Genomic DNA, 25,534 nt, shown 5'->3' with positions numbered 1-25,534 from the left:
GTGCTTTAGATGAATAAATGGAATCTACAGAAAGTCGAATCAAAGCAGAAAGGCTCCCCACGCACTTATAACTGTGATTAGGTCTCTGAAATGGAAAGGTTTCTCAAACGGTTTAAAGAAACTGCCTCAGTAACTAAGTGGCCTGGCTCTGACAGTCTGGTTCCTTCCACGTTCCTGATTTCAGAAAGACCGAATTAAAACGAAACTGCTCGAAGAACCTTATGCTTCTGTAATAAAATAATCCATTTCTCTCATAGTGAGATATTTCTAGCCAATTTCCCTTGCTTTTTTATTCTTTGCACATTGAAAGCTGCTGGGAGTAAGAAGTTGCCCTTCCTTCTTCCACTCTAGAAGACATGATTTCCAGGAAGGTGTTGGCATCTCTTGTCTGTCTGTCTGTTGTTACCGTGTTTATCTGGTAAGCATTTGCTGGCAAGCTTGGTCATATTTAAAGCATCCTGTCTATCCCTATACTGTGATAAATAGAATAGTAGCAGAAAAACATAGGCAGCACATTTTATGGAACGGCCCTGTTAGAGCTGTAAGAAAGAACAGTATTTTGTACAATAGATAAAGTAACACTAATAGAGGGAGAAGCCTCTGAAGGGAGACAGAAAAAAAGACCAATTACGTTTACATTAGGCTGCTAACACCGTATCTGACTCACAAACAAATGTTCAAGTACAGAATATTCCAGTTACACTTCAGTTCAGGCCTTAAAAGAGATGATTATCTGTCTCTGCAAACAGTCCAAACTCACCCCAATGTAACTAGGGATAGCTTTGTAACTATCAAACGGTGTTGCTTTCAAATGTTGAGAATGTTTGTGGCTCTGAGTATACTGAATACCAAGTATGCCTTACACATTCTCTTGAGCAAACTCAAACATTGTTTGAAAGAAATCTGAGATCAGACATTTCTATTAACTATTAAATAATTAATAATAAATTATTCTTAATTATTCTATATTTCTGATGTTGTAATTTGCTCTTATTTCACATTGTGCGTGGTTGCATTTCACCAGTAGTTAAGTGATCGTATATAAAAATCTATATAGATTGGGATTAAAATGGAAGGAGAAAAAAGCCTATGCAGCCTATTTGTCTGCTATGCAAATTAAAAGATGCAGCATTTAAAGTTCCAGGAAGTGTCAATCGGTGTATTTTGCATATTTATCCATTTTGAGCATTGCCTTATGTGTCTCCATTTGTACGCTTTTCAAAAAAGTGTAGACCTACGTTTTGTAGACCACTTGATGTAAATACAAATACTTAGAACTTACAATGGTCAGGATGCTTCTGCACTCGTTTTGTCCTGAGCTTCCTATTTATGCCTTAGAAGCAGTAGATTATATTAAAACGTGAATACTCTGGATCCTACATTAATTAGTAAAGTAGACAAGCAGTTAGCTGGAGTTGCTTCTCAAAATCTGTACCAGATTCTGAGAAGATCTTGGAAAATGCTAGGAAGATATCTTTCAACATTACCTATCTTAAAATGTTTCTTTGCTATCCCAGGATTACAGTTGGGAATAGAAAAGTGCACTACCTCCCATATTACCTTCCTTGCCCGGAAATCTTGTGAGTATCCCATTTGGTATGTAATTAATAACACAGATCATTTTTACAGGATCTGTACTTCACTGACAGTATCAGTAGTTATTAACAAGTAGCCACTTGTTCTTTATCGTATGAATCTGTAATTAGTCACTCTCTTAAAACAAAGCGGTCATAATGCAACCTTTTCTGCTTCAGTCTGCTTGCCCTTCAGGACGGCTCTGTATTTGTACAGCATGAGCGAGGCCTTTGTTGTGGGTCACAGACGCCGTGAGTAACGGGTTAACATCGGCTTTATTATCAGGGTGTAATCACACACGTGCACATGTACACACAGGATCTCACTGTGCTTTGAGATGTGGATTAAGTATCCCAGCTCGCTAGATGGAGAAACGTTAAGTTAGGTGAAACGTTAACAGGTGAAATGAACAATTGCATAAGGAGTTCTGGCAGAGTTAGGAATAACCCCCCAGTCTCCTAATCACGTTCCTCTTCTTCACCCTGCGGTCTGTGCTTTCCGCTCACTTTAGGAATGTATTGGTGCTATGGCAGCACTTGAGTCATGGACCAGAAGCCTGCTCTGAACAAAATGAAAGGGCAGTTTTAAGGGTTTAAAGGGTCCGCTTCACTGTGTGATGCAAACTAATGTACAGTTAACTGACTTAGCATGGGTCCTAAAAGCTACCTCAAAGCTGCATAAAAGAGAATTTACACTATGGAGGAGTAGGGTACTTGGCCTAAGCGACTTCACTGCTGTATCGGACCATAGCTGTAACATGACAAGCCATGGCTTTTCCCATCCTTTCTCATGACCTACTGGTCTTGTACAATTGAAATAAAAAAATGCAAGTAGAAAAGATGATCTCTTATAGAGGCATTTCTGGTTATTTCAAGCCATTAAAAACCATTGTGTCTGGTAAGGTGCTTATTTCTCTGAATGCTGTTTAACAGGAAGAGTTATGCCGGGAATGGAGCACATACATGGCCAGTACTGGCAGTCCCCAGCCAGCATGTGCTTCCCTAGATTTTGACCCTTAAACTCTGATTTACCCACAGGCTTGGAGAGCTACCAGCATCTCTCTGTCCCTGTTCTGTTGTGTGCTCTATTGCACAACTGTTAGTCGTCTGGCAGCCCTTGAAGGTGCAGGCAATGTCTAACTCTCTGTACCAGGCAGAGCAGCATGCACGGTAACAGGAGACTTGGACAGCTGTCAGTACAGCAGCAGGTCCTGAAGCTGAACCTGGTTCTTGTTTTAGGAAAAGCATTACAATCCCTTTTTTTCCCCACCCCATCATACAGCTCCATGAAACTCCAATATACAGAAGAGAAGTTAATCCAGCTTTTCCCCCAGTAAGTACTGGCTTTTTTATTTCCTGACCTTTAAACTGCTGTTCCTCTCTTCCGGGCATATTCATGTATTATTCAGTGGATATTTCTTCCTTTTACAGATTATTTTATCAGCAACCAAGAGTGCTGGCTCCAAAGTAAGTTTCTTTATTTGAACTTTGTTGTTTGTTTCTGCTGGCTTTGGTTTGGGTGCTCTGTGGCACTCACAGTTTCAAAGTCCTGGTACACACCAAGCAGTACCTTGTTCCAAGAGAAGTCCAACCATATGGGTATGCCTACAGCTGTCTGTCTGCTATAAGATTGAGTTTAGTCACTGTATACTTGCTAACATACCTACTGTAAACTCCCAATTAATACATTAGCACACACACAGAGCCTGTCTACGTGGTTGCTGCCAGGAACTCTTTTCGAGATGGGAGATATCTAATAGCTGGAAGACAGTGAGAAATACCTTCTGGAACTGTGTTGTAGCTGTAACCAGCTGTGGGAGAGCTTTGAATCCATTTCAGGGCAAAATCAAGCAAGTGCCTTGTATGACCTTCAGCAATGGTTTCAGCTAACTTGCTGGATCTTACACTGGAACAAATTGCAGGCACTCACACAGACAAGTCTCTATGACAAGCAGTCAAACCAGTGAGTCTAAACAGACATGGAAGGTTTCAGGCAGCAGCAGCTAAGAAGTGACTCAGGCAAATGCTCCTTGTCAGCTTGTGTTTGTTAACAGTGTCCTTCAGTTCAGCTCCTATGACCTGATCCTTATCTCTAGCAGTTCCTCTCCACCTGTCACTGGGTTTTTTGCATGTTAATAAATACACCCTGTTGGTACACATCTTCCTTCCCGCCCCGCTATTTCAACAGGACAGGCTAGGACTGACTAATTCTCTCTTCCGTATTGGAATAAATGAGTGTGTGAAATCAGCTAGTATATGCTGGACTAAATGAGGAGAGAATCATGTAGCTTTTAGTGCTCTATGTCTTCTGAAGGGAGTTCACTGCATGCACTGAGAGGATGCATACCATGGCAATGAGTCACTGGGAAACCCAGTGCAGCCCTTTGAAATGAAATGGAAAAACAGCCCTGCTTAGAGAAGCAAACGTGCAGATTTCCTTCTCTCTCTTTGCACCTCCAAAAAAGGATAATTAACCCAGAAAGATAACAGCTCACTTAGTACATTTTCTACAAACCAAATTCTTCGTCCTGTATAATTTCATCTTTTAATCATATGCATTACTATAGGCGGGAGTGAAATTGTTATTCTCATATCCACTCAGACTGAAGGTGTTAGATGTGGGTTGAAAGTGTACTGCTGCCTCAGCCATCAAACTGCTCTCCACAGGTTCCTTGATTTGGTTCTTGTACTATTATTGCCTCGGGAGACAGGAGACTGCTTCAGCCTCCAAGTGTGGCCCTGTGCACGCATGACAGATTTCATTAGCAGAGTGCTACAGATCGTGGTCTGGGGCGAATGGGAGCGGGTTAGGGTAAATTAAACATCATAAATGACATCTTGGTTTAAAATCAAAAAGGTAAGAAAGATACCCTGAAAACAAAGAAGAAAGTTGAAATAGCATTGCATAGCTGTAATAGGGCATAATCAGACTCTGCTGCATGTATTTTCAGTATTTCCACTACTCACACAGGAGATTAAGGATTTTCTGTAACTTTGTTACACATTTGAATGCTGTCTCACATACAGAATTTTAAATTAAATCTGAATATGTTAAAGCTATATATAAATACTGGAAAAATAAACTGTCATGCCACAAGCTGTGTTTAAATAACAAGCAACGGGATATATATTTTTATAGTAATTTTCATATTATTGTGTTTTAATCTGTATGTAGCAATCTGCATCAGACTGATAGCAAATATGCATAGCTTCCTGTTCTGTGAGTTCAGTGGTCATTAAACTCTCCTCAGCAGAAAAGTCCGATGAGCTTAAATGAGATTTTAGTAGATCCTTGGGTTTTTGCCAGCTCATTAAACAGCGCTTAATTTCATCCCAGGAACCGAAATGTCCATGCTTGGTAACCTTAAATAAGAGGGCAGGGAAAAAGATCTGAAGATAATACCCTCCATAATGAGTTAATGCTGATACACACTCTTCTTCTAGCTGCATTTTTAGTGTTTCTTTCCCATTTACCGGCCTTGAAACAAAAAGGAAGAGTTACATTTCATTAACATTCCCTTTCTTTTCCTTCAGGCGTCAGGATGTGCTGACAGTCACACCATGGCTGGCCCCCATCATCTGGGAAGGAACCTTCAATTCTGAGATACTAGACAGTGCCTACAGGCCACTGAATCTCACCATAGGGGTGACAGCCTTTGCCGTTGGAAAGTAAGTGAACCGCTCAGTGAGCACAGTTCGTGGGTTTCCACCTCCTCTGTGGAAAGATCTTTTGGGCTTTTCTTGTCCTCAGCAGAGCTGAAATCTGTCCCAATCTGTAGTAAACTTTTATGCCCATGTATTGGGTCCATAATCATACAAGCCTACAAGGTAACAGACTCTACACCCAAGGTACCTGAAGCATGGTCAGTATTTTTGAAGAACTAGCATGTACCTTGGGAATTAGAGCTGTAGATAGGTGGTTGGTTGGTCAAAGCAGGGATAATCCACTTATTCCTTGTCCTCCACTATGCTTTTACCTATTGCATGTATAGTGTACGGATCCTTGCAGCAATAGCTAGTCAACACTCTTCATCCCTTGTCGTCTTCCATTTGTTAAAGTACCCTTCATAGTCCACCATGCATCCCCTTGTCTCTGCTGTGCTATTCACATGTTGTGTCTGCACAGATACACAAGGTTTGTGGGCCGCTTCTTGGAGTCAGCAGAGAAACATTTCATGAAAGGCTATCGGGTGAACTATTATATCTTCACTGACAACCCTGAGACAATTCCCAACGTCCAGCTGCAACCTGGACGAAGGTTTGTTATTGTCCCCATCAAGAAATACCCCAGCTGGCAAGAGATCTCCATGCGCAGGATGGAGGCCATAAACAAGCACATAGCAGAGACGAGCCATCGGGAGGTAGACTACCTCTTCTGCCTGGACATTGACATGGTGTTCTACGATGCCTGGGGGCCTGAGACCCTGGGTGATATAGTGGCAGCCATACACCCTGGCTATTTCCATGTCCCTCGAAGCCAGTTCCCTTACGAGAGGAGGAGCTCTTCAGCAGCCTACATCCCTGATGGAGAGGGGGACTTCTACTATGGAGGAGCCGTGTTTGGAGGGCTGGTCAAGAAGGTCTATGAGTTCACCAAGACTTGCCACATGACCATCCTGACGGACAAAGCCAATGGGATTATGGCAGCCTGGCAGGAAGAAAGCCATCTCAACAGGCAATTCCTCTCCCACAAACCCTCCAAGGTGCTTTCTCCAGAGTATTTATGGGATGACAGGAAGCCAAAGCCCCCTGAAATTCACCTCATCCGTTTTTCCACAGTGGATAAAAACTACAAAGAGATACGAGATTGACCATCTGATCCCTGCAGAGATGTCCTCCACACAGTCAAACCCACTGAATATTAGCTCCCGCAGAACATCCCCGTCATGAATTTTTGTTCCCAGTGTGAACAAACTGAGAAAGGAACATGTGGATAGTTTCTCTGGAGAACAGAATGCATTTCAGAAGCAGCAGCCAAAGTGGAGGTGAGAATGAAAAGGTTTCTAGGTTCCTAATCTTTGTAAATACAAGCATCCCGCTTGAGGCTGCAGCACACAAAAAAGCATGCAAAAAGGCCACTTACGAAATGCAAGGCTGTCCTTATAGCAAGGCTGCAAGTGCCTTTGCCTGAGTGTTTTCCTGAGGCCTAACAGAAACTTAGCAAGAGCAAAATCATATTTGACATTCCTGTGGAGAAGGAGAAGACCTAGTTTTAGTAAAGACCTTTTAACTTAAAGAATTTTGCAGGGCAAAAAAATTTCATGCATTGTGATTTAAGCTCATACCCTTTATCAGGATCAGGAGGAAACTTGTGCTGGGAGCAAGTTATCCCTGATCAGTGTGCAGCAGGATTTCTTGGACGTTCTCAGCAGAGAGCTGGTGCCAGCCATTGGCAGTAAGAACCCTGGTCTGACAGGACAAATAATGTAAATCCATATAGCAGTTATCTTCCAAATTCCAATCTGTGTTTTGGAGACCCAAGTTTAGACAGAACTGGCACAGCTCACACCCAGACTGAACTTCTTTGGGTTTATTTCAATCACAGATGTGCTCTGAACCTTTTCCCTGGTTCACATGTCTCTGTAGATCATGTAATCTTTTCCAACACAGAAAATCTGGTATTGAGAAGTTCATGTTCCTATCCGTCGCTTCAGTCCTTTCCAACTTTTGTAAGCTCTGTGAAATAAATTGGCTTCGAAGCTGCTGGAACTGCCAGTAAGAGCTGATGCATTTGCAGCAAACAGGGTGATTTCATTTTATAATGAAATGCTCTAGTGAAACTGTGAGTTCAGTCTAGAGCTGGAAGTAGGCTGGGGTTAACATTTTCTTTGCGTGAATGCGATGAGAAGCTGAACCAGGCGTTTTGCAGCCTTTAAAGCCTGACAGCTCACTCGGGTGAACAGGCCGGGGGGGTCCAGACCCAGGGGAACAGCCACGGCTTGCCAGCGACGACTGTCTAATTGTCAACTGAGGTCACAGCGTGGAGGTTCACGTGCCACCTCCCTTGCCGCAGCGCGTCTGCCATAAACATCTCTGTTACCTCCTGAGGCATGCTACAAAAGGGCCGTGCAAGTCTGTGCCATGCTCATTTAGTGTGAGCAAGCAGAGGGACCACAGGGAGCAGCAGAGAATGGCAGGGCTGTACGGCGCAGAGAGGAGAAGCTGGGGTGAAAGGGCTAAGCTGACTGTTTCTAAGGGAACGGTTTTAAAAAAAGAAAAAAAAAAAAAAAGACAAGAAAAAAGGCTCATTTGGCAGAGAGAGAGAAAATGGGGAAGAGGTGCCTGACTGTTCTTGCTTCTCTGCACATGAGAAAATTGCTGTATGGCAGTGTATCAAGTATTCAAAGCTTTAGGGCCCCACCACTGATTGCAGATGACTTAACGAGCCATTTCAGTCCTGCGTGAGCAGGCTGAAAATGGCACTTACCAGTGTCATTGTAGGCATTTCATCTTCCAGAAGACTAACTAGAAAAGCTTTCACAGTACCCATAATATAGATAAGGTACACAAAATACCTCCAGCCCAAAACCCATAGTGGCAGCTGGGTCTGTTGATTGATGCTTTACCCAGCAAAGGGTCCTACCCTGCTCTGTTTTCTCTGGACCGCTCTTAGGGCTGTGGTGCTGGAGGAAGGCACCCCTCTACATAACTAAACCAGAACTGAATCTCCTGTGAAGATGTCTATGTTTGGTAACCAGGCCAAAAGGGTGAAGAAAGATCCTTATCCAAATATTTCCAAAAAGATAGATTCCCACCAAACCCAGGATTAATACTGTGTGTTTCTTATTTGTAAAACAGTTGTGCCCAAAGGCCATGACTGAAACTAGGGTCTCATTATGCCAGTTGCTATATATATGCATATGGATTCTTTTACAAGGCAGAAGGAACGGTCTAGTGTGATCTGCACAGGACAAGCCAGATAATTTTATCTCCCGATGTCAGTATCAAGCTCACAATACATAGCTGGGCTGTGCTAGATCTCTTAGAAACCTGTTAGATCTCATTCAGATCCACTAAAAACATGAAGTGATATAGCAGTCACAAATCCATAGGTCGGCTGTGACAGTGGCTAATTCCCCTTATGCCTTAATTCTGCTCTAAATTGATCTGTGTTTGCAGCCTGTATTTGCAGCCATTGGGCTTCATTCTGCCATACTAAATTACTTGAATTCCTGTGCAGATATTCATAGCCTATGCTAAATCCACCACGAGAGGAAGTTCTCCAGCACAAATGATGTGCAATAGAGGGTGGTCTATGTTTCTGGGATACCTGTTCTGAGAAGCTTTTGTGAAAGGCTTGGTCTCCATCTCTACTTCCCAGCCACCTTTTGGCTGAATCCAAGACCCTGTGATTGACGCGGTAATAGCCTGATTTGTGCAGTGCCAAACATGTTTATCTTCCTGGCAGGCCCGCAGCTTCTCCCCAGGGGAAGATCTTGTGTCACATGTTATGTGGCACAGTTCTGCTCGGCAGGGCTGTGATTTGAAGAAGTACCTAAAAACTCCCTGTCCCCAGGGAGCAGAAGAATGTGACTGCAGAAACACACTCCCCAGTGCAGTGTGGGAGGTGGTCCCTGACTCAGCTCATGCCCTCTTCTAATTAATGAAAGCCTGGACTTCTGTTGTCGTCTCCTGCTGATTAATCCCCTTCCCCCAACACCAGCAGCAAGCTTTCCTTCTCTCATTTGGACTGTGCAGCCTGAGGCTTGTGGGCAGTGTGGGAGCTTCACAAGGACCTACTTTCTGATCTGAATTCCCCATCAACATCCATTGCTCAGTGGGGAAACTGAGGCATACGGTAGCAAGGCAGCAGACCGGCACTCTTGCATGTGAAGTCTTCCTCCATTCACCACAGGGACCAATGCTGTCTCACGTGTCCTTGTGCCAAGGGAATTTGGGCTTGGAAACACACACGCAGTACTGCGTGAAAAGTGAATCACCACATGTAACTAAATCACCAGCCGATTTACACTGCCTGAGGAGCTGATCGTGCTTTCACGGTATTTCTGACTCAAGCCCTGTTTGTCCTTAACCAAGCCTCAGATCAGTAGCTTGTTTCCTTCCCAAGGGCCCCTTGTTCCATCCGTCCCTTTCTCCTCGGCTGGAACAGACTCATCATTCATTGTCCATCTAATTTAAGAACCCATCTGACAGGCTTTTTCTTTCCTTGTCCCGGCTGGTGACTTGCAGGGTGCATTCATCCCCAAAGGGAAGACTTCTCTAGGGGGCAAGAAACAGAAACTTCCAGCACTGAATATGATGCTAGGTGCAGCCAGACCGTGATCCTCTCATTCTCCCCACTGATAGAACAAGAATCATTTCCACTAAGCCAGACTTGCACTCCTATTTGGATTTCCCTTAACCCTCCCACAGGTGGTATTGCCTGACATTATTGACCAGAAATGTTGTTTTGAACCACTTTGATATGCAGCAATAGTTATGAAAGGACTGGCCTAGTCAAACTTTCTCTTGTGTGAGATCTGTGGCTGGGGGGCACGGAAATGAAATGGTCTTTGAGCAGACACGGATGAGGAAGGCTAAGAACCTCAGTTACACATTCCCTGCACAAAACCAGCTTGGAGAATAGCCATGTGCATCTGGCTGGCCTAATGCAGCAAAAGCAGCGCGGTGGTGGAAAGGAGCTGGAAGGCTGTGAGCTCCCTGCCGGAACGGCTGGTTTTACTCTCCTGCCCTTTGTCGTACCTGTTTAGCCTGTGGCTTTTCAGGGAAGGGACTGTCTCTGCTTCTGTGTCCGCACAGGAACTAGTCTTGGTCGCTCGCTAGCGGTTGTGAGACGCACAGAGGGAGTTTCTCTCTTAGCAGGGATTTGCTGTAACCTCAAAGGGCAGCTCCAGGCACCGGGGTTACTATTTTCTCCCCCCTGCTCTGCTTCACCTCGCTGCCCCAGCAAGTCCCCGTGGGATCCCCGGGGGTGAAACACACGGAGAGCAACAGCTGCTCTCCAGGTGGAGTGACAGTGACAGTGACGGGCGCTTTCGGGGACAGCAGGAACTGGAGAAGGAGTTTACAGGAGTGGGTGGCACTTCACTCACGCTAAATCCCCAATCCTGCACTTCTGCTCCACATGCAGGTCCACACAATCAGATAATTTAGGAAAGCATTGCTAGCAAAATGTATCGAAGAAGTGACTTTTAAATGTCTGCCTACCCACCCGACTCCCTCCTTTCTCTAAGTGTAAAAGCGATGCTGTACTGACTTGACTTTTCTTGGGCTATATTTAGATTAAATATAGATCCACCAAATGTCGCTGTTTCATGTACAACCAGTATAAAGCCATATGAATAGAAAGGCAGTTTTAACCAGAAATCTTTGCTGCTTGTATGCCCACCTGATCGCCCCTGACCCCTTCTGAACCTTTAACTAATTTGAAGCAAGTCAGATGAGTACAAATTACTTTTTAAAGCTGCTTCATTCTGTTTTTTTTTTTTTGTAGTGAGTTTTGCCAGCAGCAAATTACATAGTTATAGACCTTTTGAAGTATGTGTTTTTCCCACCGTTCAGCACTGACACCATTACTATAATTAGAATGATGTTGCTCCGTAGCAGCATCTAGTGCCAGAGCGAGAGGCCTGGCAGCACCTTCTCCTTTCCTGGCTACGCTCCCCAGCCGGAGCTGCTGGTTCTGCTGGCCTGGAGCCACGGAGGAGCGGGACGGTGGGATGTGCTGGGCTGTTCCTCGTCACCAATTCCCACTGTGACCCTGGCAAAGTTGGTTCTTCCCGCTCAGCAGCTCCTGGGGCAGGGAGCTGCGGGATGCGGTGGCACTCTGTGGGTGCCGGGTGCGTGTCTTGGTCCCCAAGGAGCGTGGTGGCCGGCTCCGCAACCCCGGAGCCAGGAGCATCGCAGCGGCTGGGCGCGCTCGGCCGTGGAGAGTGACGCAGCCTTCTCCCGGCTCCTGCTTCTCCTGACATCACTCTGCGATGGCACATGTCATCGGCCTCATAAATATAAACTATGGGCACTGGAGCGGTTCACACGCAGCCGCTGTGTTTCCAGGGCAACCCCGCTCACTCAGCCTCCGCTGTCGCACCAGCTCACGCTCCAGCACACCGACATCTCCAGCAGCTTTTTCCTCGGGTCCCTCCGTGCCCCCGTTTCTGGTGTTGGGTTGAGCAGAGATGAGGCACCCGGGGGTGGATGTTTGCGCGCTGGCGGCACGCTCCCGCTGCGGCGGGGTGCCGGGCGCGCTTCGGTAGAGGTGTCTTGCTGGGGAGAGCTTGGCCGCGGCGCGCCTAGGGGGGTCTCACCCCGCAAACGACCCCTTCCTCTGCCCCGGAGCTCCCTTATTTATGGCTTTTGCGCAGCAGCGCTCTGCCAAACCCCCCCAAACCGCCGCACGCTGCCGGGCGAGTCTTGCAAGCTGCCTTCCCGCGGGTCCTGCTCCCCTCACGGCACCCACCTCCTCGGGGGGGCGGGGGGCACCCCGGCAGAGGTGGGGGGCCCAGGGCAGCATCTGGAGAGGCGCCCGTGGGTTCCCGGGGGGCCGCTGCCCTCCCGCCCGCGGGGGTCCGGGCGCGCACCCACGGCGGGGCGGCTCCCCCGCGCCCCCCGCTGCCGGCCCCGGCCCGGCGCTGGGGGCGGCGGTACCGGGCGGAGCCGGGCACGGCGGCCCCCGCCCCTCCCGCTGCCGCCGCGCCCGCCCCCGCCCCGCTCGGCGCTCTCGGCGCTCCCGGCCGCGCTCCGCGCTGGCGGCGGCGGCTCCCCGGGGGCGGCGGGGCCCCATGGCCGGCGCGGCGCGGCCGCGGCCGCCGGGCAGCGCGGAGGGGCGGTGAGCCCGGCCCCGCGGAACCCCCGGAGCGGGGGCCGGCGGCTCTCCCTGCGCGGCCGGCGGGGGCTATGCGCGGGGCACCATGATGATCGACACCCAGGTGAGTTGGTGCGTTTCGCCCCCCTCGGCTTTGTCTCGCCGGGGCGATTTCACCGTGCCCCCCCCCCCCCCCCCCCCAGCTCCGGTGCGGGGCTGCGGGGGCGGCCGGGCTCCGTCCCCTTCGGCACCGCGGCTGGAGGGGGGGCTCGGGGCGGCCCACGCGTGTCCGCGACGGGTGGCCGGTGCATGGGCGGGTGGGCTCTGCCGGCGATTTCCAGGGGGGCTGCAGCTGCAGGTGCCTGTCCCTCGCTGCCTGCCGCGTCGGGGGACGCCGTTCGTGCCGGCAACCCGGACCCCGCTCTGCTGCGTGAGCTTTGGTGGGGAGAAGCAGCAGCCTCTGCAAGGCGGGGGGGGAGAAATCTGTTGGTTTGGGTTTTTTTTTTTTTTGCTTTCTATCTGTGTAACGGATAAAAGCGACCGGCAGAAGTGGGGATGAAGGAAAAGCGAGACAGTTTGGGACAGGGTCTAGCTGCCAGTGCGATGCTGCGGCCGTCGCTGAGCCGTGTCGCCGCTTGGCAGGCTGCGAAGCTGCTGTGTGCTGTGCCAGCGAGCCAGGGCTGCAGCTTTCCAGGCAGTGCTTAGGCCAAGTGGCACCAGGAGCTCCCTCGTCTCTGCCTGCGGTGTTTATGAGGCTAAATGAAGCTAAATTGAGCCGAGGTGGACGCAAGTTCTACGCTCACAAATCCACCGGTGCTTTTGGGGCAGGGGAGGGTGAAGCAAAGGCATGAAATCTGGGGGTCTCATCAGAATGTGGTGCTCTGTTTGGTCCTGATGCTCTTCTGACTTTATACTTTCTATTCCTTTCCTCATATTCCCCTCCTGACCCCAACCCCAGGGAGGGAGGGGGGGGTCTGTGCTGCTGCCCTTGGGGCTGGTGGGAAGGTAAGTGGGCAGCGATGGCTCCTGGGAGCCCAAGAATGAGCAAAGGGAAGGGCTGATGCTGTGATGGAAAAGTGGGCTGGGATCCATTTTTGGACTGGAAAATATGCATACCAGAGCCGCCTCCTGCACCCAGTGGGTCCACTTGGTCTGGGCCTCATTTGCCTTGATCCAGCCCTATAAACAAAAGCTAAATTAGCTCTGTTGGGGGTAAGTGTGTGAGGCAGGAGCTAGCGCCAGCGTGCACGCGTGCTGGACTGTGGCACGACTCTTTGGAAATGGGGATTGGCCACCAAAATACCGGGGCTTGGATCCTGACCCTGCCGAGGGTCGAGAACAAGAGTACTCTGTCACCATGGCTGTGGGCTGGGGAGAATAATCTTGCTGGGAGATCCAGAAAATTATAGGTGTAAAGCTGCGTAGAAAAAGATGTCCAGAGCTCAGCCTCTTCCATGTTGGGGAATGCGCATTGCATTCTTACGGAGTGCTTTGTATTAAGGTCTCAACGTTAGCCTTCCTGTCACCTTTTTATACTCACCCCCATTTTATATACAGGTAAACTGAGGCACGGAGAGGTATTTGTTACAAGCCTAGGATCCTGCGTGGGGGGTGGTATGGTGGAGAGGCACAGGCGAGAAGTCTTGATTCCTCCTGCGTGTCCTACTGGAAGAGGATGAGCTGCTTGGCTGTTGAAGGGGTGCAATTCATCGAAGTCCCATCATTTGTGACTACCAGTTCAGAGGAATTTCCAGCTGCAGCCGCACCCTGCCAGTTCTTATGGCTGTACAGCTACATTTTTCATGCCTCGTAAATGTTTCTTGCCCTGGTTGCTAAGGGAAAGACACACACAAACAACTGGGAAAACTGAGTGCGGCAAAGTAAATAAGGTGAGCAAACTTGGAGGTTTGGGGTTTTTTTTATCTCTGATCTAATTGCTGCAGGTGTGTTGTTCAGGATGTCATGACGAGCAAGGGTGAATTTCAGCCTTTAAAACTGAAACCTGAACGTGAGCTGGGTCAGGAGGTGGCTTCCATCCTGAACCAAGCTCCTGGAGCTGCAGGCTCGTCCCCTCTCTCCCTTGCTGCCCGTTTGGGCTGGAGAAGGGAGCAGATGGTGGACAAGCAGTCTTGGGGCTGGCTGAGGGCAGGACGCAGAGAGCCTGAGTGCAGGCAAGCGAGGATGGAGCTGAATTTGTTTCTGTGTATCTCTGTGTCATCTGCTCTGAGGCAGGGGAGGGAGCTGTGTCTGAAGTGACTCCAATGGCCAGGAGTTAACGGTGCTCTGCTGCGGGGAGGAGGGCGAGCTGGCAACAAGTGACAGCAAGCCACAGAGTCCAGCTGGCAGCAGGGTCTGGGAGGAAGCGGGTGGAGAGATGCAAAGTCCCTCCTCAGCGTGGTTCAGCTGCTCCATCTGGAGCTCCCACTCGTGTGTGTGTGTATGTGCCCGCAGATAGGGCTGATCAGACGTGAACAGAGGATGCAGCGACTGCTGCAGGCTCCGGAATAAATCTCTGTCTGGGCTACTGTAACGATTGATTTGACCTCCCGTAGCTCAGTGCAGTTTATCTTCTTCGGGGTCAGTCTGCTTTGAGATGGCTCTTTATGTGAGGAAAGGAGGGGCTTTTCAGGACTCTGTTTATTCTGGGCATCTGTGGGATTGTGTTTTTTAGTTCCTCGCGGCGTTTTCACTGTGCCATCCCTTATACAGTGCCTGGCTACTGGACCTTGAGAAGCAGGGGTAATCTTAAAAGCAATCTGCACTATCCGTCAACGCTGGTTTTGCTTCTGATACCTTTCCCATTGCTATAGCAACACATGCCTCGCGAAGGATGCCGGCACGCTTTCCGGGTGGTGCACGCAGAGAAACTGCTTCACCTGCCACCAAACTGCAATCATGGCGTGTGGAGCAGGGGTGGTTAATTGGCAACTACCCACAGCTGCTGGGGCTGGAGGTGCAGAGAAACTGCTCCTAGCTCCCTCAGGTTCACCCTGCTCTGCCAGGTGTCCTGGAGTTTTCCTGGGATGTCAGGGTGACAAAGTACCTGTGGGAGTGCATGGTATCTAGTGCCAGAATCTGGGATTTCTCTCCGAAGGAGAAGCTCAGGACGGCGTCAGTTATCTCGGTGGGTGTTAGGGGCTGTTTGCCTTTTCCCCTCCTCCCCTTGCCTGTAGGGAGGCTGGAAGATGTGCTTCACCTGCAGGTGCTGACGGAGGAAAGGGGTTGTTTGCCTGCTTTTGCCAAGTGAGCTTGCTTCTTCCTCCATCTCCTTCACACATTGCGGTCACTAAATGGGCTCTGGGATGCTCTCTTGTTCTGCTCTGCGTCCCCGTCCTGCTGTCCTTTGCTCTTCCGTGCAAACCAGAGGCTGTTGCCCACCATACAGCTGCGGGCGGCCAGCAGAACTGCGGCAGGGTTGCCTTCCCGCTGCAGCGATGCTTGCTGCTGCCTCCTTGCCTGGCTTGGTGCTGGCTGGGGATGCATTTTGCATGCGTTTGTGACCGGTGCGAGCTGCATAAGCCTGTGCGAATGCCTTGAGCAGGCAGGTCACAGGCTGTCGGGCTGCTCGGGGCCGAGCGGGGCTGTGCAGCAGATGGCACTGTTGGTTTCCCTATGAGTTATTGGCTTGGTTTTTGCCTTCATCGGTGCTGAGAAGGGTCACTGGTGACGAGAACAGGGGCATGGCAGGCGCCCGGCTCTCTTGGAAAGCGGCGTGCAACGCCAGGCTGGGCTGCACTGCGGGGAGCAGATCTGCTCGGCGGAGCTTGATGTTTGTGCCTTGCTCACCAAGGAGGAGCTGGGTTTGGCTTCTTGGTGATGAGTAATGTGAGCCAGCTCCATCCTTGGAGGCCTTAGGTCCAATCCCAAAGCCACCATGGGCCTGCTGTGAGACCTCAGCAAGGCTATGTCAATCACTGCGTCTCTCCTATAAAAAGACAGCCCTGATCCACAGCTCCCTTTTGTGCTTGTTCCCGCTGTCACCAGTCAACCCATCCCCCAGCTTTCCCTAGCGCTCCGTAAACAACAGGCAAACGCCTGACCCTGCCATCAGTCGTGGCCGGGAGAAGTGCCTTTGCTGCTTTCCAGGCTGCCACATCTGTGCTGTTAGTGTTGGTACAGCAGTATTTAAAAACGTGCATGGGGCAGCGTGGTTGAACGTGTTCTGTTGCTGTCCCAGTGGCTGGAGCAGCACCGGGCATTCCGGAGTGGCCGGTGGCAGCCGCTGGCAGGCAGCTGTTTGGGTGCTGAGCTGTCTCCCAAATATCCAGTTTGCTCTGCCTGGGGCCAGCCCCTGGCTGCTGCGGGATCTGCTGGCAGCGGCAGAGCCTGCAGATGTTAGCAGGTTTCCCTGCTGGGACTGCCCGGGTCCAGCCTGCGTGACCCGTAGCGAGGGTTCACCCATCTGTTTTCTTTGGGGATTTGCATTTTAAATGACTTGATTTCTTGGGGCCCTTTTGGCTCCCAAGTCACCCCGGGTGTGCCCATGGAGCGGGCTCTCTGCGGATATTTGCTTTCTATGCTGATTTTCCCCTGCATTGCAAGTTTTGGCCTTGGGTCAAAGACAATGTTTGTAGACACGAGCTGACGTCAAAGGCGTCTCGGTGGTGGTGTGCCGGGGGATCACAGAGTTCCTGTTCCCTCGAGGCCCGGGAGCGCAGCGGGAGTTCATCCTCTGCAAAGATTTACAGTCCCCCGGTGCTCCCGGGTCTGCTGAGCTGTGCTCCAGTGTGGCCCCGCAGGCTCCTGCCTTCCTGTGCTTGGGGCTGGTGAACGTTGAATGCTCCCTGTGGCTGCAACACAATGTCCTTCACCACCCTGCCTGGAGAGAGATTTCAAAGACCGGGGAGGGCGAAGGAAGGAAAAAGGCAGGGCGAGGGGGCTGGGGTGGAAGGAAGGGGCATAGCGGTGCCGTGATGGGTCTCTCGCCTGCTGCAGGTCAGAGGGGGTGGAGAAGACCTCCCTTGGTCTGTCCTGCTTCTGTGTAGGATCTGGAGAAAATCAGAGAGGCTTTAGATGCGGCGCCAGAGCTCTGGGATGTCAAGGCATCCCAGATAAGGCTCCTTGCTTCCCTGTGGGATCTAGAAAAGAAAGGGAGGAGGGGGAGAGAAAACGAGTGAGGTGTGGTAAAGAGATTGACTGCTGTAGGCTGACCAGCGCTGTTCGGAGGGATCGCTTGCGTGACGGGAGAAGCGCTCCTGGCGTTACCAGAGGAGGGGATGTGCAGCTGGGGTGCAGGTTGCTGGCAGAGCCTAGAGGCAATGCTCTGCCCGGGATTCACGACGTGGCCACGTGAACCTGCTCACAGCCTCCCTGAAGGCACGTGCCGGCTGATACTGCCCTGAAAACTGTCTGGCTTGCACCCTCATGCGTTTCTCAGGACATCCGCTGTTCCTTTTTATCTTTCCTCCTTCGTGCGGTCCCAATCTGTTTCCCACTTGCTATAAATGCCCTGCCTGGCCTGAAGGCAGGAAGCAAACGCTGCAAAGGCCGTGTTCAGCGCCGAAGGAGCCCGCCTGGCTCCATACGGGCCGTCGGCACGGGATGGGGAGGTCGGGGTCATTTCGCAGGGCAGCCCGTAGGCCCCTTTGAAATCTTTGGCAGCCACCCTGCCCTGCTTTTTTGGCCCTGCTGCCTCCCTCTCGCAGCGGATTTCCCACCGTGTGTTTCCTGCCCATCCCGCTCGGTGCTGTGTCCCGTGCGGTCACGGCTCTTCGCCTCCCTGGGGAGGAGATGCCACTGCCGTGAAAAACAGAGACGGGCGGCCGGGATGGCGTGGCAAGGTCCAAGGCAGCCGGAAAGGCCCTGCTCAGGGTGGCTGCTGCTGCGTACCCTGCTCTGAATTACGGGGAAGAGGAATGTGGCCAGCCCCTGGCTGCTTTCTAGCCCCTCTCCAAGGAGGTTGGGCAGCCCCAGGGGCAGGGCCAGCAGTCAGGTCTGCTGGGAGGGGATGGAGGAGTCTTCCCATGGCAGCGGTGGTTGAGGTGTGCAAAAGCATTGGCTGTGCAGACCCGGAAAACCGCTGCTGCCCGAGCTGTGGGATGTCTGCGGGGCAGATCCAGTGGGTGCACACCGGGAGAGGGCAGCTGGTCCAGGGCAGGAGCAGCTGAGGGCCGGGGCTGAGCTCTGCCTGTGTGGAAGCTGGAGGAGCAGCGGGCTGTCCTTTCTCCGGGTGGCTTTTTCCCTGGGAGAAGTCCCACGTTAGCTGCCTTGTGCCCAGCAAGCCAAGCACAAGTCTTCTCCTCACAGAAGCGCTCAGGGCTCGTGGTTGTTCAAGGGCCCTGTTTTGCTTGGCAGAGGTTGAAAGTCCCAGCGGGCTTCAAACCCTCCCATTCAGCATTTCCATGGTGACAGGCAGGCGCTTCTCATGGCTGTGCAGTCCCCGGTGGCACCAAAATAACGATGCTGGTGCAAGCGCTGTGCCTCGGCGTGCTGGGTTTGCAAGCCAGAGCCTGTGGCCCCGCAGCGTTGTCCCAGTATGGGGGAGCTGGACACGCTCCTTCCCCAGTGCTCACGGAGGGCAGTTTATTTTGCCCCCAGTGGGATAAGCGCTAAAAGGAGGAAGGGTTTTGGTTGGGAGAGCTGTGCCCGGCCTCCTGCTCCGTCGCTGTGCATGGGTGGCACTGATGGGGATGCCTGCAGCGTGGTGTCCCCTGACAAAGAGCCCGTCCTGTGCCTCTGCGTTCGTAACCCGTCGTGGAAAATATTAGGCCTGGCAATTTGCAATGCTGTGTGAATAACTAATTAAAGGGGAGGGAAGGGGAGATGACTGATAAATGCTTCCGCAGTCTGGGGAAGGTGCATTTCCGCTGGTGGAAAGGCATTTATCTCCCTCCTGCCGCAGCGCAGACCCTCCTCCTCAGGCTAACCGCTGCAGATATCCCGACCGTCCCATTTGGAGGGGATCTGGACCTGAAGGGCAGATGAGGCATCATCAGCCAGGCATCTGCGCCTTGCACGGCGGCACAGCCCCTCCTGTGGCACTTGGTGGGAGGTCTGGCCACGGTACCCACGGCTGCTCCGGTCTCCATCCCTGCGAGGGGCTCAGCAGCGTTTCCTCGGAGCTCGCCAGGGCGCGGAGACTTCTCGCCCTTGTACGGAAATGTAGCGTGGCTCTGGGGTGCCTGGGGCTGGGTGGGAAGTTGGGATTTTACATCCTCTGCAAGCTTGAATTTTTTTTTTTTTTTCCCCCTCCTCACACTGGCTGTTGTTGCAAACTAGGGGGGAGGGATGCAGTCTTGAGACATTTTGCAAATAGAAGTATTCTGAAATATAGCCTTTCTCCTTAGGAAGTCGCAATGAAATTCATGTTGTTTCATGAAATGTTTATATATTTTGGCCATAGCAGTGTATCTTTTGCTGGGAAATATCTATAAGTATTACCAGGGTGGTGATAATTAGCAAGAGACTAAAATGCAGTTGTATTTGTCAATATTTCAGGGGCCAAATCCTGCAAGTTTGCACGTGTGGGCACCATTTTCCTGTGCAAGGCCTCCTGGCTCCTTTGCACTCTGGCCAGCGACCTGCAGCCGAAACACGCTTTTCTTGGTGGGATCCAACGTGTCTTTGCGGGGGCCACCGCCGACGCTGCCCCTGCCACTGCGGGTGTCGCAGCCCCCCTTTTGAGGAATTCACCCAAGCACCGCTCGGAGCCGGGCGCTGCACCGGGTGGCTCTCGCTGCTTATACAACTCCCCTTTGCGCTGTTCCCAGTGCTGCTTGAAAAGGGTGTTTAGTTAATAGGATTATAAAGCTTTCCTGTCGTTAGGCAACGGAAATCAATGGTGGGCCTCCAGGGCTGAGTTTCATCCGATTTACAGCGCAGTCGCTAGCTGGCTGTGCTGGCTGGGCGGCGAGGGACGGGTGCGGGGCTGGCGGGAGGACGGACCACCACCCGTGCTGCGTGGGGTCTCCTGCGAATGCAGAGGATGCTCTTGGCCTGCCGGCACCGGCCGTGTGTTTCTCCGGCTGCGAGGGTCCCGGTCGGTGCCGTGCCCAGGACTACGTGGGCAGTCGGGATGCTGACGCAGCCCCGCGGCACCGGCTGCGTGTTCCGAAGCGGTGTTCCCGAGCTCCTGTGCCTGCTGCTGGGCTGTCACGGGAAACCCAGGCATTTTCCCTTTCCCCAGCCAAAAGTGGAGGCTTGACCTAAAAGCTTCGCCTTCCTTTCTGCTGTAAGAAAGCATCTGGAGACAGCAGGTTGGTAGGGTGGCTCATTAATCTGTGCAATGCAAAGTGAGCTCGCAACTTGCCGTCCCCAAAATGCAGCGGGCTCCCAGCCCCCGAGGGGGCAGGGGATGGGGCGGGGGGGTGCAGCCCCCAGCGTGGGCAGGCTGCACGTCTGTGCTGCGCGGGGGCCAGGCCTGGGAGAGCTGAGGTCCAGCCGCAGCCCTCGGGGAGGTCAGGGAAGGGCCTCTGCTCTCTGGACTGCGTCCCCCAAAACAGCCAGCCTTGGGGTTTGGTCAGTCCTGCCCTGCAAGGGGGGATCCAGGCTGAAATGCCTCTCCCTCTCTGATCCGGGGCCGTGCCTCTTGGGAGAGGTCTGCAAAAGGCATCGGCTCCCCTTGCAGCCGAGGAAGCAATGTCAAACCCTTCGCTGTCCTAACCTGAGGGTGGGGAGCAGCTGAAGAGGAGCTCTGAAAGAAACTTCCAGGAAAGTCAACCTGCTCCAGGAATCTGGCTGTGCAAGAAGCGTTTCCCATCCCCCTGGCTAACACAAGCTGGCGGAGAGGGGACTGCACACGGTGGAATCTTCTTTAAACCCCCCAGCCCGCAAAGCAAGCGTGAAGAGCGAGGATCGGGAGAGCTTTTGGTTTAGTGCGTAGGGTTGGAAACCGCTGAGCTGCCACAGCCGTGTCTCTTTCTCTTAGCTCTCTGAGCTCGCAGTTTGTTGTCTGCCAAGTGACACGGAGCAGTGATACGGATCTGCAGATAACCTCTTGGCCATGTGTTATGTAGGCTAAAGCATGCATGAGGAGCTGAGAGTTTCAGACTCCACAGCAAAGCGTCCTGCGGGCAAGAGCGGTCACCAGGGGTGGAGGGGACAGGAACCTCCTCCTTTGGTTTTGTTTAACCTTCAGCTAAGCCATGGAAAACATGCTGAGGGGAACAACCCTGCCCAGTGCTGGATGCTCAGCCAGATGGGTGAATTAGCGGATGCTCTGTCTCTGGCGAGTGCTCCAGGTAGTGATGCTGTACATCACGGCTGCGTGCCCCCTGTGCATGCAGACATGAGCCCGGAGAGATGCCCTGGCCTTGCTGCCAGCCTGGTCTCTCACCGCAGACGACCGCTGCTCTGGCCTGGCTTGCAGAGAAATTGTAATTGGTAACGGTGGGGATTGTCGTGGCTTGCCAGTACCCTCAGGTCTCCGTTTCCCCCTGCACCTTTCTCTTCTCCAGCAAAGATGTTGTTTGCCTGGGAAGCGCCTGGTCGTACTGTGAGGCCGGCATGGTGCCAGCTGAGCTCTGCTGTGCCCTGCGCTGTGCCTGCCCGCGTCCCAGCGAGGCGGCTGGCTGCGCTGCCAGGGTGTCCTGGTTTCAGCTGGGATAGAGTTAATTTTCTTCCTAGTAGCAGGCATAGCGCTGTGTTTTGGATTTAGTAGGAGAAGAATGTTGATAACACGCTGATGTTTTTAGTTGTTGCTGAGTACTGCTTATGCTAGTCAAGGACTTTTCAGCTTCCCATGCTCTGCCAGGCGCACAAGAAACTGGGAGGGGGCACAGCCAGAATAGTTGATCCAAACTGACCAAAGGGCTATTCCATACCATATGACGTCATGCTCAGTATATAAATGGGGGGGGGGGGGGGGGGGGGAGGTGGGGTGGCCAGAGGGCAGCGATCGCTGCTCGGGAACTGTCTGGGTATTGGTCGGCGGGTGGTGAGCAATTGCATTGTGCATCACTTGCTTCGTATATTATTATTATTATTATTATCATTATTATACTGTTACTATTAGCATTACTATTTTACATTATTTCAATTATTAAACATGGTCCAGAGCTGGCCCTAGAGGAGCCAGGGCGTGCCGACGTTTGGGAGCTTATTCTTGGCCCCGGTCTTTCTTAATGCTGGAGCGCTGCGGGCTCCCCGATGGGAAGATGTTTTGCGAGATGATGGGGCTTTTCCTCACGTTCAGAGCTAGCAGGGAACAGCTGTGATGGGCGCGTGGCAGTTTGTGGCATCCTCCCACACCTCTGCAGCCCCCAGCTCCTAAGCCTGCCGTGTATGCCCAGCCTGGGAAGGTGGGCACCCGCGCGTGAGTACAGTCGTCCCAGCGATACATGCACAAAACGCGCAGGCCCTGTGCCAGGGATTTCCCTGCATTCGAGCTGCACCCGAGTCTCTCCGGCGGCACAGTGGGGTGCACGTGGGGTGGGGAGACCAGGGAGATGTCGTTAAAAGGGCTCAACCTAGTGAGAAACTGAGATTAATTTGGGGGTGAACGAGGAAGGGGTGGCAGGGGCAGCTCTGAACTGCAGGGAGTGCTGTGGTGACTGTTGTCGTCTTCCTCCTCCTCGCCCTCCTGCGCTGTGGCGGTACGGGGTGCTGGTGCCATTTGGGGCAGGAGGGAGTGGGGAGCTGCTCCGTGACGTCCGCCCGGGGATGGGGTCCTTCCTCCGCCGGGTGCATGGGCAGTTGCACGGTGGGTGGTGGCATCGTGGCTGGAGCGGCGGGTACCCCTCCTCGAGCAGCTCTGCCCACCCTGGGCTCCCCAGCTGCGTGCAGCTGGGGGCTGCTGCATTTAGTGTCCCCAGCCTGGGCTCCGTCCCTGTCTCCAGCGGGAGGGTGGTTATGGAAACTCAATAAAGTGTTGCCATGACAGCCTCGAGCTCAGCTCCCTCCCAATGCCGTACCCACCGTGACAGCTCAATATTACCAGCTCCTGTGGGACGGATTTCAACAAGATAAAGCGCTTTCAGCACGGGATGAGGTGGCTGGATTGCAAGCAGCAGAGCCCTTTTATCCTGCCGATGCAGCGGAACGGTCTCAGAAGCAGAATGGAGGCGTGTGGGTACCCGGCAGTCCCTTTCCTATGGGGGAGAGGTGGTCTTCGGTCTCGTTCGCATCCTCTCGCGGCCCCATGAGCTGCACCTCTGGTTCCGTTGCTGCAGTGACCGTCTCCATGGAGACCGGTCCAGCACAGCCGCATCACGGGACCACAGAGGGGGAGGCCATGGGGAAGCATCCCCATCCCCTCCCCATGGGGACATGATGGCTCCCAGGGCGCACTCTCAGCCCCCAGGGAGCATGAAAATTGAAATCCCTCAAGTGGCAAATGTGTGGAGGAATCCCAAGAAAACTAATTGGTTCCTCCCCACACCCCCGCCCTTCAGTGCTTGTTGGCTTTCACTTTGCATTGGTAATTGCTGCTCTGCACCTATTAAAAGGCTTTGCACGGGCTTGATTGCGAATTAATTTTGCATACGTATCTATTCTGGGGAGCACAGGAATTTATTCGGCTCAGGATGCAGAATGCCAGACAGGGTTTCCAGAGGCATGAGGTGCGGCACGGGCTGTGGCCACTGTCAGGAGTAACTTTGAGGGAACAAGGGCGGCTTCTTCAAATGAATGCCTAAAAACAAGGGTGCACATACAAATCAATGGGATTTGTTCCCATAACTCATTTGGGATAAGACAGATGGATTTCAAATGGGATATACAGAAGCACCCATGAACTTAGATGGGCTTGCACTGAGGCGTCGGTATCCTACCTGCTCATGGTCTCCTGGAAGTCCCACTAGGCATCCACCTTCGTGTCTGCGCCTGTATCTGCCTCTCTAAATCTACCCGTAGGCTTTCTGTAAATGCCAGATTTCTTCGGAGGGATGCTATCAGTTTGGGATTTCTGGTTTTGAAAGCAGATTTCCTCTTTCTATTACTGATAAGTATCAAAGAGGAAGAGCTGTTGGGATTTTCCATTTGCCTTTCACTCGTCACGCTGCTTTGTTTCCTCTTTGCCTTTCTGTGAGCCTCACACAGTGAAAATAAACCAGTCAGTTTTGTGTCATTTCTCTCAAATACAGCATTCTGGTGCAGGATGCAGTGATGTTGGGGCTTGCGGACAATACATGGAGTTGCAATTTCATTTGAAAAACAAACTCGCCGTTGTTATTTTTGTGGAAATTCTTTAATTTTGTGGAAGTCTTTGATGCTTGACTGCATCAAGCATTGGAGTCAGCCTTCCTTGGGTGGGCCTTTGTCCTCATGAGTCACTTGGTGTAAGGAACGACCAACGTGGTGAGAGAGGCTGGCCACTGGTTCTTGAAGCATTCTGAATGTTTACACTGGTGCAGCTGTGCTGGGTGTGAAGATCCTCCTGTGCATGAGTTTGTCACCGAAACCTGCATCCGCCTATGCAGAGATTCAGGTGTAGCCCATCACAGTGTGCCCAAAATGATGTGCTTGCAGGGTAGCGGAGGCTGTTCAGACCTTAAGGAATGGGTGCACTTCCCAGTGCAGGAGTTGGTCTCTCCCTGGGGCAGCAGTAGAGCAGTTGGGAGCAGGATGCATCCAGTGTAGGCATTGCAATTTATTTGCCTTGCAGTTGCTCTGTTCCTGCCAAGACTGTTACTGGAAACCAGTGTTTTTCCAGTAATGGTTGCTAAGCAGTGAGGTCTCATGATGGGCTTTATCTGCTCAGCTGGATCTGTGGGAAACAATAAAGCTCCAGTGCAAAATGAAATGGGGAAGAATCAGTGGCTGTGCTGGGGCTTCCCCGTCTGCCAGAAGTGGCCGCTGGGGTAAGGTGATAACAGCGGGAGATTTCTCCTCCACCCTTTGCAGGGTTTCCCCGCTCCTTGGGCTGGCACACGCTGCCGTTGGGCTCCAGCAGTGAGTTAGTCCTGTGCTTGTGGGGATGGCTTTTCTGTTATCGATGCAGTGGTACGGTTAAGGTGCTCGGCTGCTGTTGCTGGAGGATCTGGGATCGTAGCATGGTTTCCACTCGTGCCAGCCAGACTGGAGGAGGAGTAGGATGAGGCTGTCGTTCAAAAATTTGCGTAGGATCGTCCTGTCTGGGCTGGTTTGATGCCAGGGGAATCTTTGCCTTGTACTTCTGCTGAAAATCTCCCAATGGGAAATTGTTCAAAACCACTTCACCACTTTGTGTTGAAGGACCATTACATTCCCCAGTGACTTACGCAGGTGCCTGGGGAGGCTGGTGGGTGGGCAGCGTGAGCTGGCCCCTGGTGAGGAGGGG

General features: G+C 52.0%; 1 protein-coding gene across 1 annotated transcript; it reads left to right on the top strand.

Moving 5' to 3' along the window:
- Positions 1-356: 356 nt before the first annotated feature.
- Positions 357-6,385, top strand: LOC104024593 (globoside alpha-1,3-N-acetylgalactosaminyltransferase 1 (FORS blood group)). Its single transcript, XM_075716969.1, has 6 exons — positions 357-418; positions 1,518-1,580; positions 2,857-2,907; positions 3,006-3,041; positions 5,109-5,243; positions 5,701-6,385. Exons 1-6 carry the CDS (start codon positions 357-359, stop codon positions 6,383-6,385), a joined length of 1,032 nt encoding a protein of 343 aa, XP_075573084.1.
- The last annotated feature ends 19,149 nt before the right edge of the window (positions 6,386-25,534 follow it).

The sequence above is a fragment of the Pelecanus crispus genome, chromosome 9 (genome assembly GCF_030463565.1).
Source record: "Pelecanus crispus isolate bPelCri1 chromosome 9, bPelCri1.pri, whole genome shotgun sequence".
NCBI classification, from domain to species: Eukaryota; Metazoa; Chordata; class Aves; order Pelecaniformes; family Pelecanidae; genus Pelecanus; species Pelecanus crispus.
Note: the sequence above shows the minus strand (reverse complement) of the source record. Positions and strands in the feature narration are given on the sequence as shown.